The sequence below is a fragment of the Gasterosteus aculeatus genome, chromosome 7, assembly GCF_964276395.1.
Source record: "Gasterosteus aculeatus chromosome 7, fGasAcu3.hap1.1, whole genome shotgun sequence".
Lineage (NCBI taxonomy): Eukaryota > Metazoa > Chordata > Actinopteri > Perciformes > Gasterosteidae > Gasterosteus > Gasterosteus aculeatus.
The window spans coordinates 26018762-26030935 of NC_135694.1; the positions used below are offsets into that span (position 1 = coordinate 26018762).

The 12174-nt window shown below is 48.0% G+C and overlaps 2 protein-coding genes across 5 annotated transcripts; one reads left to right on the top strand and one right to left on the bottom strand.

Moving 5' to 3' along the window:
- Positions 1 to 378: 378 nt before the first annotated feature.
- Positions 379 to 7964, top strand: LOC120821579 (zinc finger Y-chromosomal protein 1). 4 transcript variants are annotated; one of them, XM_040180299.2, is made up of 8 exons: positions 394 to 951; positions 2734 to 2830; positions 3052 to 3366; positions 4060 to 4209; positions 4362 to 4490; positions 4582 to 4716; positions 4865 to 5008; positions 5244 to 7964. In XM_040180299.2, exons 2-8 carry the CDS (start codon positions 2764 to 2766, stop codon positions 6572 to 6574), a joined length of 2271 nt encoding a protein of 756 aa, XP_040036233.1. In that variant the 5' UTR covers positions 394 to 951; positions 2734 to 2763; the 3' UTR covers positions 6575 to 7964. The 4 variants fall into 4 exon arrangements, with proteins under 4 accessions (XP_077962874.1, XP_040036233.1, XP_077962873.1 ...); XM_078106747.1 differs by lacking the exon at positions 4582 to 4716 and having other exon boundaries at positions 434 to 951; XM_040180303.2 differs by lacking the exon at positions 2734 to 2830 and having other exon boundaries at positions 693 to 951.
- A 280-nt stretch (positions 7965 to 8244) lies between these two features.
- On the bottom strand, positions 8245 to 10074 carry LOC120821590 (lipocalin). Its single transcript, XM_040180322.2, has 6 exons — positions 9621 to 10074; positions 9123 to 9262; positions 8960 to 9033; positions 8755 to 8868; positions 8553 to 8654; positions 8245 to 8462 (listed from the first exon to the last, which is right to left on the bottom strand). The coding sequence occupies exons 1-6, from the start codon at positions 9711 to 9713 to the stop codon at positions 8443 to 8445; spliced, it is 543 nt and encodes a 180-aa protein (XP_040036256.2). The 5' UTR covers positions 9714 to 10074; the 3' UTR covers positions 8245 to 8442.
- Between the last annotated feature and the right edge of the window lie 2100 nt (positions 10075 to 12174).

Below are 12174 nucleotides of genomic sequence, written 5' to 3' on the forward strand. Positions count from 1 at the left end.
GCAAAGGTCCTGTAAGTAAAAAATAGTCCTTTATAAAGTAAAAAAGTACAATCAGAAAAATGTATATGAAGTATTGCAATTAAAAACTCATTATCCAACAAAATGTTCCCCATGTATTATATATTGCAATATTTCATTATTACTACTATTTACTAAAATTCGAATTATTCCACATACTGAGTGTTTAATGTTTGATTTGAGATAAATGGGTTAAAGTTGGAAAAAGTGTTGTACGTTATTGCCTATATTGACATGTAAACTATAATGTATGAAGTTAACAAAACATTTAGGCATGTAGATTATTACGTTGTCATTTAATGTCCTTTTTTAACAATGGGGTCCGTTGTGAAGAAACAATTGGGTTTAAACCGCTTCTGTCGCTGCGTGGAAAACGAGTCAGCGGTTTGTTTAAATGTCGGATGCTCGGAGCCGCAGGGTCACAGTTTAATCACTTTTTTATTGTAAACCCTCCCGCTGAAACACACGTCTGCTGTTTGGAGAAAAAAAAAACCCGAAGCAGTCCTCGAGCCGTTATTAGCTACACGAACCTCCGGGCATGAACTAATTAAAATGAACACTACAGTGCACGTTTCGACGAACCCCGTCTGAACAGCCGTGCTCAGATTATGGCCTGTTTGCTGCCTGCCGGTTTGATTTCCACCACAACCCTTCCGCATTTTCCTGCTGCTATCGGGCTGTGACGTGTCGTGCTGACGGCGGCCTCGGAGCTGGAGGAGCGGGGGGCTGTAGCATGACAAGATCTGGCTCCAGACGCCCTGCTTGGCTTTCACCGGAGCTCCAGAAACAACCCGTAACCCCTCCTTCTCCGCCTCTCTCCGGCCCGCCCAAATAACACAAAATTCCCGACTGAATCCTGCCCGAGTCTGGGGGAACCAGGCGGCCCGGGAAGCCGAGGTTGCGGACGGAGGCCATCCCTGCAGCATACATCTGGTACGCGGATCGTCTTTGTTTTGCGCCCGGAGCTCCCGTTTGCGGAGTAATGTTTGCATGTGTCCGTGTCTCTTTGTTTTTGCATGCATGCGGTATTTTTATTTATTTATTCATTGTCACCGAGAGGCCGCAAAGGGTTGGGCCTTTTCTTCTCAGGCCCGGGCCTCAATGGAGGCCGTAATTGGGAATTCAGGCCTATCCGGTTAGCTAGCCAGCCTGCCTGAAGGAGATGGTATTTGTTGTCGCCAGTCGTCGTTGGGTAACGTAATTTTTTTAATTTAATTTAACTTATTGTGCATTACAGCCTTCAACATAGGCGCAATTGTCGTTACTCATGGCCGAAGGGTATTTTTTTAATCAACATAGAAATTAGCATTCGTCAAGACAGCAAGCTAACAAAATGGCGGAAGCTAACGACCGCCTATAATGGAAATCTGTTGTGGAAAACGAGTGTGTGTGTCTGTGTGTGTGTTTAGCAATCCTCGCGCTAGCAGGCTACTGCAGAGCTGCTTCAGTGTACAACTAACGTAACACCCCCCACTATTCTGTACTGTTTTGTGTTACTAACTACACGTCGGTGCAATATCCTGCACTTCAAAACGTGTTTTGTCCGCGTCAATCTGGACTGTGCGTGTGTTCAGTCCCAACGCCGCTCCAGTGGTCAGTTGAAGACATTACCGTTATCCTCAACCGCCTCGTCGGGGTTGGTTACAGTTTGACATGAATGAGTGGCTTAAGTCAGTCCGATCACAATTGGTGGGTTTTAATGTTTCGGCGGCATCTTTCCGCTCGCCGATGCACTATCCGTGCGCCACATCGCCGCACGACCGCGGCATAATTTTCCACCGAAAGCTGTGTGTGTGTGGGGGGGGGGGGGGGGGGGGGGCTTTCGGTGTGAATTGAATGGCACCGCGGCTGGATCGTCCACACCACTGTTTACATCTCTGCACGCGCCCCCACCCCTGCACCTTCCCCCGTGAGTGAGTGTGTGTGTGAGATCGAGAGATATTTTTGTCACGCGTTAAATCCTCTTTATCTTCATGATGAAGGTAACTTTGTAGCGTTGGCAACAATTGGACTGTTGGTCTAGTTTTGGTACCTTTTTGGTAGTGACATTTATGCTGCTGCATTCCAGTTGCTGTCCTTGCTGCAGACACAAGCTAACACAGGAAAACTTGTATAGTAAGGAACGAAGTTTGTCTCAGATGCCAGATTTATCCACAGGGCGTTGTTGTTGTTTTTATATATATATATATATATATATATATATATATATATATCAGGTGACCTTAAGGTTTCTTTTTGTTTATGTGAACATGAGGGAAATGTTCATCGCACCAGCAGAATAGCTCACAATACCGTGGGATATTAAACCGAGCACTTACTATGGCTTCAACTCACAATAACCTAATAATACAATATGTACAATTTTATACAAAAGCATGTCTTTATTATGGAAGTATATTGAATACTAGGGCTGATTCAATGAATAGCTACTATAAAGAGTAAATGCCAGCTTTGCCACATTGCGTTTTCCTCCCTAAATAAGTTTTTGTTTTGAAATCCAGCTGCAATTCTTTTTAGAAATCTTATAGTGCCCCATATTTACGTTAGCAAGCAATCAGCAACATGTTTGATCATCTGTACCAGTTTTAAATAATATGTAAGGATTTAGTGACTGACTAATCTACGTTCTGATGAGTAACAGCAAGATAATGAATAACTTATCATTGGTCATCAGTGGTCACTTAACATCTGAACCTTTCTGTCATCTGCTTTCAGCTGTTTAGTAACAAATGCAGTGCGACGACAATGGATGAGGATGTCACCAGGCTTACAATACATTCTGAAGAGCCTAAAATAATACTACACGGATTGGGTAATTAGCCCTGCTTGTATTGAATCGTGTGGTTTGGTGTGTGAGGTCACTGTAACACTCATGGTTCTTTTTCAGAAGTAGCATCCTTTTAATTAGCCAGATTGTTTGGTGTGATATATTATGGTTCTAATTCTGTCACAAGGAGATCAGTAACAACATCAAGCGTTCCATTTAAGACCTCCATACACACAGTCTTCTGAGGTAATCCTGCTTCATTCCAGATGAGGGTGGTGCCGGCGGGCAGGAGTTTGTTGTGGAGCTTCAAGAGACTGTGTTGGTGTCCGAAGGAGAGGGGGAAGGCATGGCCGTCCACAGGTTTGCCCCAGACGAGCTAGTCATCCAGGATGCTGTAGAGGACGTGGTCTCTGAGTATGTGCACTGCGATGAAGACGAAGACGTCGCAGTCGAAACCTGCGTGATGGCTCTTGACGGGGATGAGGAAGGTGTTGCCATGGGAGACATTCCTGATGATGGGCTTGACCCAGAGCAGCAGGAGGACGACCAAGATGGGTGTGGAGATTATCTAATGATATCCTGTAAGTTTGCATCTCTGCTGTGGTGGGATTACATTTAAATGTGCTATTGTTCCACTTGAAATCCTACTTGTTACACATGTGTTTTGGCATTTACCTGTCAGATCTCAAAAAGCTAAAAGGAACCAAAAAGCATTCAAGGCATGCAATTGCTGAAACAAACTATGAATGTCTTTTTTTTTAACTTTCTCACCAGATGTTGAAATGATGTAACTGCCGTGTCTCCCAAGTTGCATATTTAACCTTTACCTCTCTTATAGTGCCACTATTTCAGTTTTGTTGAATGTTCAGCTATCACACAGAAGCTCTTTCATACATTTTCTTTTTTTGTCACAAACGTCCAAATAGTGAACAGTTTTGATTTTATTTATTATTAATGAACCTGACCTACTTGTAAATTCATACTTGTGAATTCACAGTACATATTCTCATACTGGACTGGGTAATATTTATTGATTTGTCAAACAAGCCAGTACTTTTCCTAGAGTTCATTGATCTCCTGAATATATGTACTGAAATGGTGAAACTATAGCCAAGCTTTATTTTCATTAAACCTAAATTATTATGAAGTATTAAGCATTCATGTTGTCACATATAGACTAGTGTAGTCTAACACAGTCACCAGCTCATTGCTCGTATGATCTTGCACACTTTCATGTCTCTAATGAACTGTGATGTTTGTGTGTCCCTCGCTAGTGGACGAAGCGGGAAAAATGGTATCGGAGGATGGAACGGAGGTAACAGTGGAGGGAGCTGTAGAGGACCAAGAGGTTGAGAAGGATGAGGATGGCCAGGAAGTGATAAAGGTTTACATCTTCAAGGCTGATTCTGGGGAGGATGACATGGGTGAGTCGCTGTGACGCTTAAACCTCTACCTGGAATAACGAGGGACGGGATTATACCCTGAATACTAGCCAGTGTTCCCCCTACCATTTTTATATTAGGGGGCTGGGGCGCTAAATATTTTGAGAATTTAGAAGGTGTTTTAAATTCCGCAGGAGAATCGGTCGACGTCAGCGACGGTGACGCGGAGAGCGTGGCGCTGACCGAGTCTTCGGGCCAGACGCTCCGAGAAAAGATGGTCTACATGTCTGTGGGGGACTCTCATCACAACCAAGGAAACCATGGTGAGTCCCTCGAGCCGACGAGGGGCGGTGACTGTCATGAAACTGAACGTTGCTAGTTTTCTGGTTTTGTACATGTTGGGCTCATCTGCAGGTGGGTCCAAGGTGACTGATGAGGTTTATATGGAGGTGGTGGTAGGAGGCGAAGAGCCAGTAACTCACGACCGCTCGTATGACAGCGTGTCTCTAAGCAAGGACTTCATGCCTGTGGCCTGGGCAGCTGCTTATGGTCAGCAACCCTGTCTATTAAAATGTTTTTTTAAAAGCAACACTGGAAGCCTGTGCATCAACTACGTCTCTGCGTGGCTTGAGCTTTACAGATGCTGGTTTTGTTTTTTATTTTTTTTTGTGTTCAAGACATTCTGTTGGTCTCACAGGTGCAGAGGACAGCGAGAGCTGTGAAAACCGAAACGGTGCAGCCAGCGCACTGCTGCACATCGACGAGTCTGACGGGGTGGACGAAGTGAGCAGACAGCGCAACAAGACCAAGAGGCGGTCGGAGCCTCGCCAGGTACAGACAGGTAAGAGCCGCGCTAAGCTCACGTATCTGGAAGTTGCCTTCCTAGGCCAGCTCTGAATGTAAATTACCCGTTACATGAAGAAATATCTTCTAACTGCTACAGTGTGGCTGTCCAGAGTTGTGTAGTTGCAGCAAAATAAGTAGTAAAGCTGCATTTTTTTTTCATTAGTGGGCACAGCCCATAAGGATTTTTTTGTTTTTGTTAAATTGCTGTTTCTTGTCATTGTTGTCCCCAGCCATCATCATCGGCCCCTACGGTCAGCCTCTGACCGTTTACCCCTGCATGCTCTGTGGTAAAAAGTTCAAGTCACGAGGCTTCCTGAAACGCCACACCAAGAATCACCACCAGGAGGTTCTGACCAGGAAAAAGTACCAATGTACGGACTGCGACTTCACCACTAACAAGAAAGCCAGCCTCCACAACCACATGGAGGTGCACGCTCTGAGCAGCAAGGCCCCCTTCGAGTGTGAAATGTGCGGCAAGGAGTTCCACCAGCAGGCGGCGTTGTTTTCTCACCGACTGCAGCACCACCATCGAGAGCCCAAGGGCCAGCAGCCGCCCGGGACGCCCAACAAGATGCACAAATGCAAGTTCTGTGACTATGAAACTGCCGAGCAGGGGCTCCTCAATCGCCACCTGCTGGCGGTCCACAGTAAAAGCTTCCCCCACATCTGCGTGGAATGCGGAAAAGGCTTCCGCCATCCCTCGGAGTTGAAGAAACACATGCGCACGCACACGGGCGAGAAGCCCTACTCCTGCCTTTACTGCGACTACAAGTCGGCCGACTCCTCTAATCTCAAGACTCACATCAAGACGAAGCATAGCAAAGAGATGCCGTACAAATGCGAGCGCTGTTTCCAGACCTTCGCCGAGGAGGAGGAGCTGATGCAGCACGGACTTACGCACGAGGAGAATAAGACCCACCTTTGTGCCCACTGTGACCACAAGAGCTCCAACTCCAGTGACCTGAAGCGCCATATCATCTCCGTTCACACCAAGGACTACCCACACAAATGTGCCATCTGTGGTAAAGGCTTCCACCGGCCGTCCGAGCTGAAGAAGCACTCGGTGTCCCACCGCACCAAGAAACTCCACCAGTGCCGCCACTGCAACTTCAAAATTGCCGACCCGTTTATTCTCAGTCGCCATATCTTGTCGGTCCACACAAAGGAGCCACAGGCCTCTCCCGAGAAGAGTGAGCCAAAGAGGACAGAGACGCACACTCCCGCCGCGACGCCCAAGAAGTCCACGCCGAGCTCGTCCAGCGCCGCAGCTGCCGCCGCCGCCGCCACCGCTGCCGGCCCGGCCGGCAGGGTGAGCGCGGCCAGCTTGGCCAGCAGTGTGACCGTGGTCATCGGCAAGGGACACAAAGAGAGGCGAATATACCAGTGTCAGTACTGCGACTACAGCACCGGGGACGCGTCGGGGTTCAAGCGGCACGTGATTTCCATTCACACTAAAGACTACCCGCACCGCTGCGAGATCTGTTCGAAGGGCTTCCGGCGTCCCTCGGAGAAGAACCAGCACATCCTGCGCCACCACAAAGACGGGGGGCAGGCGGAGTGACTCTGACTGGGCCAAATACTGTGCCACACACACACACACTCAAGGACAAAAGTAACCATCGCACCCCAATCTCTGCACCCTCAGCACGGCACAGCGCGCGCTGCACTTATAGTCCGTTCTGTTGTTTCTGCTCTTCTTTTGATCCTCAGCCCAATGTTTGTTCAGAAATGTATACACGTGTACATAACCGAGACGGCAACAGGACCCTTCTGTATGTAGACTTGCACCTTTAGCTGCATGTCCCTTTGCTGGTGACAGTGTGCATGGCAGATTGTTCAGATGTCTCTTTGTAGATATACAGTTTTTTTGTTGTTTTTTTGCAGGCAACAATCAGTTGTCAATCACTACGGTCCTAATTATTTGTCTCAAAACTGAAGTGTTATTTGCAAAACATTTTGCATTGTTTTGGTTAAAATGTACTTAAATCGAATTAGCACCCTGTTCCCAGTAGCACTTGCCGTCGATGAACGCATCGAGTCGCGTGTGTATGTGTGATACGTGCGCGACTGAACGAGAGCGGAAGCGTGAATGTCGAACCAACATCTGTAGTGCTTCCTGGTGCTCCAACCCCACCACTTTTCGTTGTGTTGTTGAAAACACAAGGCTGGCCGCCGCAGAGGAAGGTACCGCTCTGTGCGCGACGGTGAAACCGTGCATGCGTCACAGCAGCGAACACTTGTATCACGATGCTCAGCGCTTGGTTATCACATAGCTGATATTTCAGTTTGAAGTCCGTATGGGCACTGTAAGCCGGACGGAACAAGCACAGGCGAAGCCCTGACTCGATGCTACCTGTAGAGGGAAATCTCATCAATTTGAAAAACTTTGTTTTCGCAATTAGTGCTGAAAACAAGTGGTTTCTGTGTCCATCAACAAACATGTTCCTCATATGAACTGGCAGGATATCTAAAACCTCCACAAACGTCAGCATGATAAAAAGCTGGGTTTAAATAAAAAAAGAAAAATAAAAGTTCACATCAGTTTCCCAATTCAACTCTGGCCTGAATAGGAATCTCCCAGCGTAACTGGTGCTGCTGGTATGAAACCATGATTGAACTCCATTTGGCCCTCCGATGTAGAAAGGGAAAATGTTTCTTTCTAGATGCAACTTCAGAAGACAGGTGCTGGTGATGTACTTGTACTTTGGCTTTTTACATTTTTGTTATCACCTGTGATTTATTCCTGTTTTTATATTTATTTCATTTACAAGTTGTTGTATAGTTAAGTGTAACTAGACTTCTATGGGACGTAAATTATTGTTTTGTATACAAATCTGTACAAAGCGTGTAGATGTAAACACTTGATAAAATGGAAATCTGAACTGTGTTGTTATGGATGTACTTCAACGTATTTGTTAAAAAAAGATAATAAAAGCAAAGTATTTTAACCATTTTGCCTTCTAATTGCCACCTTTTTAAATACCCCCTTATGGCCAGAAATGTTTTTTTTTTTTTTTGTGTCACTTTGATATTTGACGTTCACCAAACACGTTGCAAGTGTACTAGTTTAAAGCCAATTGTGGTCTAATATGCAACTTGCATAAGTGTAATATTTAATAGAACCACAAACTGGACCGACGATCACTGAGATTAAACGTTTCATAGCTATCTATACAACTTTAAATATGTGAATGTGGATTTTTCTGTGGAAGGAAAATCGCATACACAACATTACTCACTGCAGAGCATTTTAATATCTCAAAAGTCAGACAGCATTATTCAAAGAAAAAGATATTGTATTGAAACCAGGCTCTGCATCATGTTTCGTCGCGTTTGAAGCTTTTCTCCAGAAGTGAATCTCGATGTCAAATGATCATCACCATTTGAGGAAATCGGGGAGCGCTGTGACGACGATCAGGGGGCCGAACACTAGGCGTCGGGGCACTCCGCTGAAGACGGTGGAAAAGAACAGAGTAAGCCCGAGGCCTCGCAAAAACATCTCTTCAGACAGAAAACATCTCATTTGATGTGGAACGGACCGTTTTTGGGAAGGAAAGCAATGTTTTCAGGCAGGACGCCGGTCTCCAGGGAGAACTGCCTGAACTTCTCCAGCAGATCGGCAGTGAGGTCCACGTCCCGTCCTGTCAGAAACGCAATCGTATCAACACCCGCCTCCGTATGCGCCGACACGCGCTCAACACCGCATTCGTGGGCCAGAGAGTGGCGTCACGCCAACGTTACCGTAGAGTTTGTTGACGGCCATTGGATCGCTGTCCTTGCTCCTCATGGTGTGAATCAGGGCGTACTCGTCGTACTTCACGTCGACCATGCACATCTCATTCAGCTTCTTCCAGCCTGTCAAAGGGATGAAGGGCAAAAGAGATCATGTGATCGGCATTTCTGTATGTGTGTGTGTGTGTGTGTGTGTGTGTGTGCGTGTGCTCACTGGTGTACGTGAACTTCCCAGGCACCTCGGTCTTCTTAGCCAGGTTGTTCATTCTCCAGCAAGAGCCGTCAGAGCTGCAGAGCAAACCACAGGAAACGTGACGAACACCGTGCGGGAGTCTTTGACCTATTGACCTTTCCCGCTTCCTCCCCTCCGCGCTCACTTGAGACTGGCGTAGGAAATGTCCAGGTCCCCATCAGCGGTCGGGGTCAACATGGCGGCGCCCATCTTCATGCTGGCTCTGCGGTTCACAAACCACTGGGCGTTGGTGGCGAATCCGATCAAGTACCACTTCCCCGCCACCTGTGGTCGCACAACCAGGCGAACGTTAGCAGCCTCTGGAGGAACGCTCGCTTGTCACGGCACGTTGGCACATTCAGCTTCGGCCGTACTTTCGCGTTGATCATCCGTCACTACAGAGACTTTCAGATTTGTATGTAACGACAGCTTCGCGGAAGCCGCCTCCTCGTTATTCCTGTTAAACATCGCCTTGCTTATAGCAAAACATACGTACTCAACCACACAGCTGTGACGTGCAACAGTCCAGGTTGCACACTAGTTTACAACATCTGCCCAAGTTACATTCACCATCTCTCACTTATTTTTACATAAATCATGTGCATGCAATTTTGATCGATGGCCCCAAAGTCGCGTGTCTTACCTCCTGCAGGTTAAAGTCGGCCTGCGGAAAGACCTCAGAAGAGACCGCGAGGCAGCAGAGCAGAGCTCCCACCAGTGTGGGCAGGAAAGTCATCTCCGCTGGAGGAGAGTGTGGGCCGAGAGCTGTTGCCGAAGTTCTGCTGACAACCCTTTATATAGTGGAGAGTGAGAGTAGCTTTTTCCCCTCCCATGCAGCACGAGCACGCGCGCACACACAGACACACACTCACAGAAACCCCAGAGCTGTGATGCGTTCAAACAAGTGAAGCTCGTGAAGGCAGCTGCCTCTTCCATCGACCTGTGGAACACGTGGACGGCCTGCAGCAGAAACTTCAGAACCTGAAGAAGAGTTGGCCTCGAGGTGCCGTCTCGTCCGTCTCGTTTCTGCCTCGGGCATTGTTTTGATGATGCAAATTCCATTTTTGCAGCCTCACGTTTGTGAGCATCAGCTGTAATGACATAGAAAACCAAAAAGCCTTGCACAAAGAGGCGGCTGCCTTCTGGTGCTTTCCCTGGCCGAGACCACAGAATCAAATTCGCCGGTCAGCAGTTGGGACAGTAAAAACACAGAGAGGACACAAACGCCCTGGCAGATGAGTTTCCTAATCATTCATCACCATGGGGAGAATTCAAACGCGTTCCCCCACCGATGACCTGAACAAAACTCATGACTTGTTGTGTCCGCATGCGGCTCCCTCTCAGAAAAACAAAGAAACTCTCTCATATTGAATTTTAAGGATAAACAAGGCCAGATTTTGTAGCTGTTTTGGTGCGTTTGATCATATCACACAATCTTCCATCAAAGGCACCAAAATAAAGCTGCAACTGCTGCTTCCAGCATCAATTATCAACTTCCAAAACTCTACCGTTGAGCCGGCGTGGACAAGCCCTTAAAAGAGCAAACTCAACGTGCAGGTAAAAATAATATGGTGATCCAAAGCACCTAAATGGACCTTGAAACAAGGCAGTAAAATCAGCTGCTATCTTTCTGATAAGAAGTGTATCAGAAGTGTATCATGAAAAAGGTGATTCTGAATAATATTTACATGTACTTTTGATTCTTGTGCTTTGTTGAAGATCTTTTCGATACGTTGTGTGTCTTACTGTGACTTTTGTGTGAACTCTGCAGGGTTTGTCCTCGCTGCAAACACAAATCCAGTGGTGATGATGTGGAGATTTATTTTGTGCGATGTGCAGGCCGACACACGCTGCGATACGGAGAGTCTTCCTACATACCATGCCAGTTTAAACAGGCGTGCCTTCCCCGAGAAAACAAATAAAAGTAAAGCTGCGAGCAGCGATGAACGGGCCTTCGCCTCCCCTTGCATGTCGGGGGCATCAGTCAGCCGGACACTGGGGCCTTGGGCCTGGGGCATGGAACCTGAGGCCTGGGGCAATGGACCTCGGACCTTGGGCATGAGACATGGGGTGATGAACCTGGGGCATAGAACCTGAGGCCTGGGGCAATGGACCTGGGCATTGGGGCATGGGACCCGGGTCCTGGGGCATGGAACCTGAGGCCTGGGGCAATGGACTTGGGACCTGGGGCATGGGTCATGGGGCGTGGTGCAATAGAACTGGGGCTTGGGGCAAGGGACCTGGAGCCTGGGGCATGGAACCTGAGGCCTGGGGCAATGGACTTGGGGCATGAGGCGTGGTGCAATAGAACTGGGGCTTGGGGCAAGGGACCTGGGGCGTGGGGCAATGGACCTGGAGCATGGAACCTGGGGCAATTGGCCAATGGACCTGGGGCTTAGGGCATGAGACCTGGGGGAATGGACCTGGGGCCTGGGGAATGGATCTTGAGGCCTGGGTCAATGGACCTGGGGCTTGGGGCGTGGGGCAATGTACTTAGGGCGTGGGGCATGGGGCATGGGGCGTGGTGCAATAGAACTGGGGCTTGGGGCAAGGGACCTGGAGCCTGGGGCATGGAACCTGGGGCCTGGGGAATGGATCTTGAGGCCTGGGTCAATGGACCTGGGGCTTGGGGCGTGGGGCAATGTACTTAGGGCGTGGGGCATGGGGCATGTGGCGTGGGGCAATGGACCTGGGGCCTGGGCAATGGACCTGGCCCCTGGGGAATGGATCTTGAGGCCTGGGTCAATGGACCTGGGGCTTGGGGCATGGGGCAATGTACTTAGGGCGTAGGGCATGGGCCATGTGGCGTGGGGCAATGGACCTGGGGCCTGGGGCCCGGGCAAAAAATAAAATAAGGCAAAAATAATACAAAAGAAACAAAGAGTCCATTTACTATAAACTGTACCAGATTTTTAAAATTATTTTAAATTTAAAAATGAACATAATATGTATGTAATGATCCTCAAACTGACTCCCAACACGACTGTAGTGAGAGCTTTGCTTGTTTTTGACGTTGGTGTGGTATCGCCAGCTGCTGTCTGACTTGGAGTGGAGTCCAGTGTGATAAAGTAGGTGTGAGGGCCTCTTCTGCACTCAGCAGCTCATGTTACCTCGGTCTGGGGCGGGGCGGAGCGAGCAGACGGGTAATAGTGTGATAATGAGTTCACGCTGTGAGACATCGTTCAGTTATTACAACG

Bases quoted from the DNA above. Each gene is read 5' to 3' on its own strand.
- LOC120821590 (XM_040180322.2), bottom strand. From the start codon at position 9,713: ATGACTTTCCTGCCCACACTGGTGGGAGCTCTGCTCTGCTGCCTCGCG. The intron at 9,034-9,122 runs GTGAGCGCGGAG...TTTGCTCTGCAG, and splicing joins ATTTCCTACGCCAGTCTCAA to CTCTGACGGCTCTTGCTGGA. The intron at 8,869-8,959 runs GTGAGCACACGC...TCCCTTTGACAG, and splicing joins TGGGAAGTTCACGTACACCA to GCTGGAAGAAGCTGAATGAG.
- LOC120821579 (XM_040180299.2), top strand. From the start codon at position 2,764: ATGGATGAGGATGTCACCAGGCTTACAATACATTCTGAAGAGCCTAAA. The intron at 2,831-3,051 runs GTAATTAGCCCT...GCTTCATTCCAG, and splicing joins AATAATACTACACGGATTGG to ATGAGGGTGGTGCCGGCGGG. The intron at 4,491-4,581 runs GTGAGTCCCTCG...GCTCATCTGCAG, and splicing joins TCACAACCAAGGAAACCATG to GTGGGTCCAAGGTGACTGAT.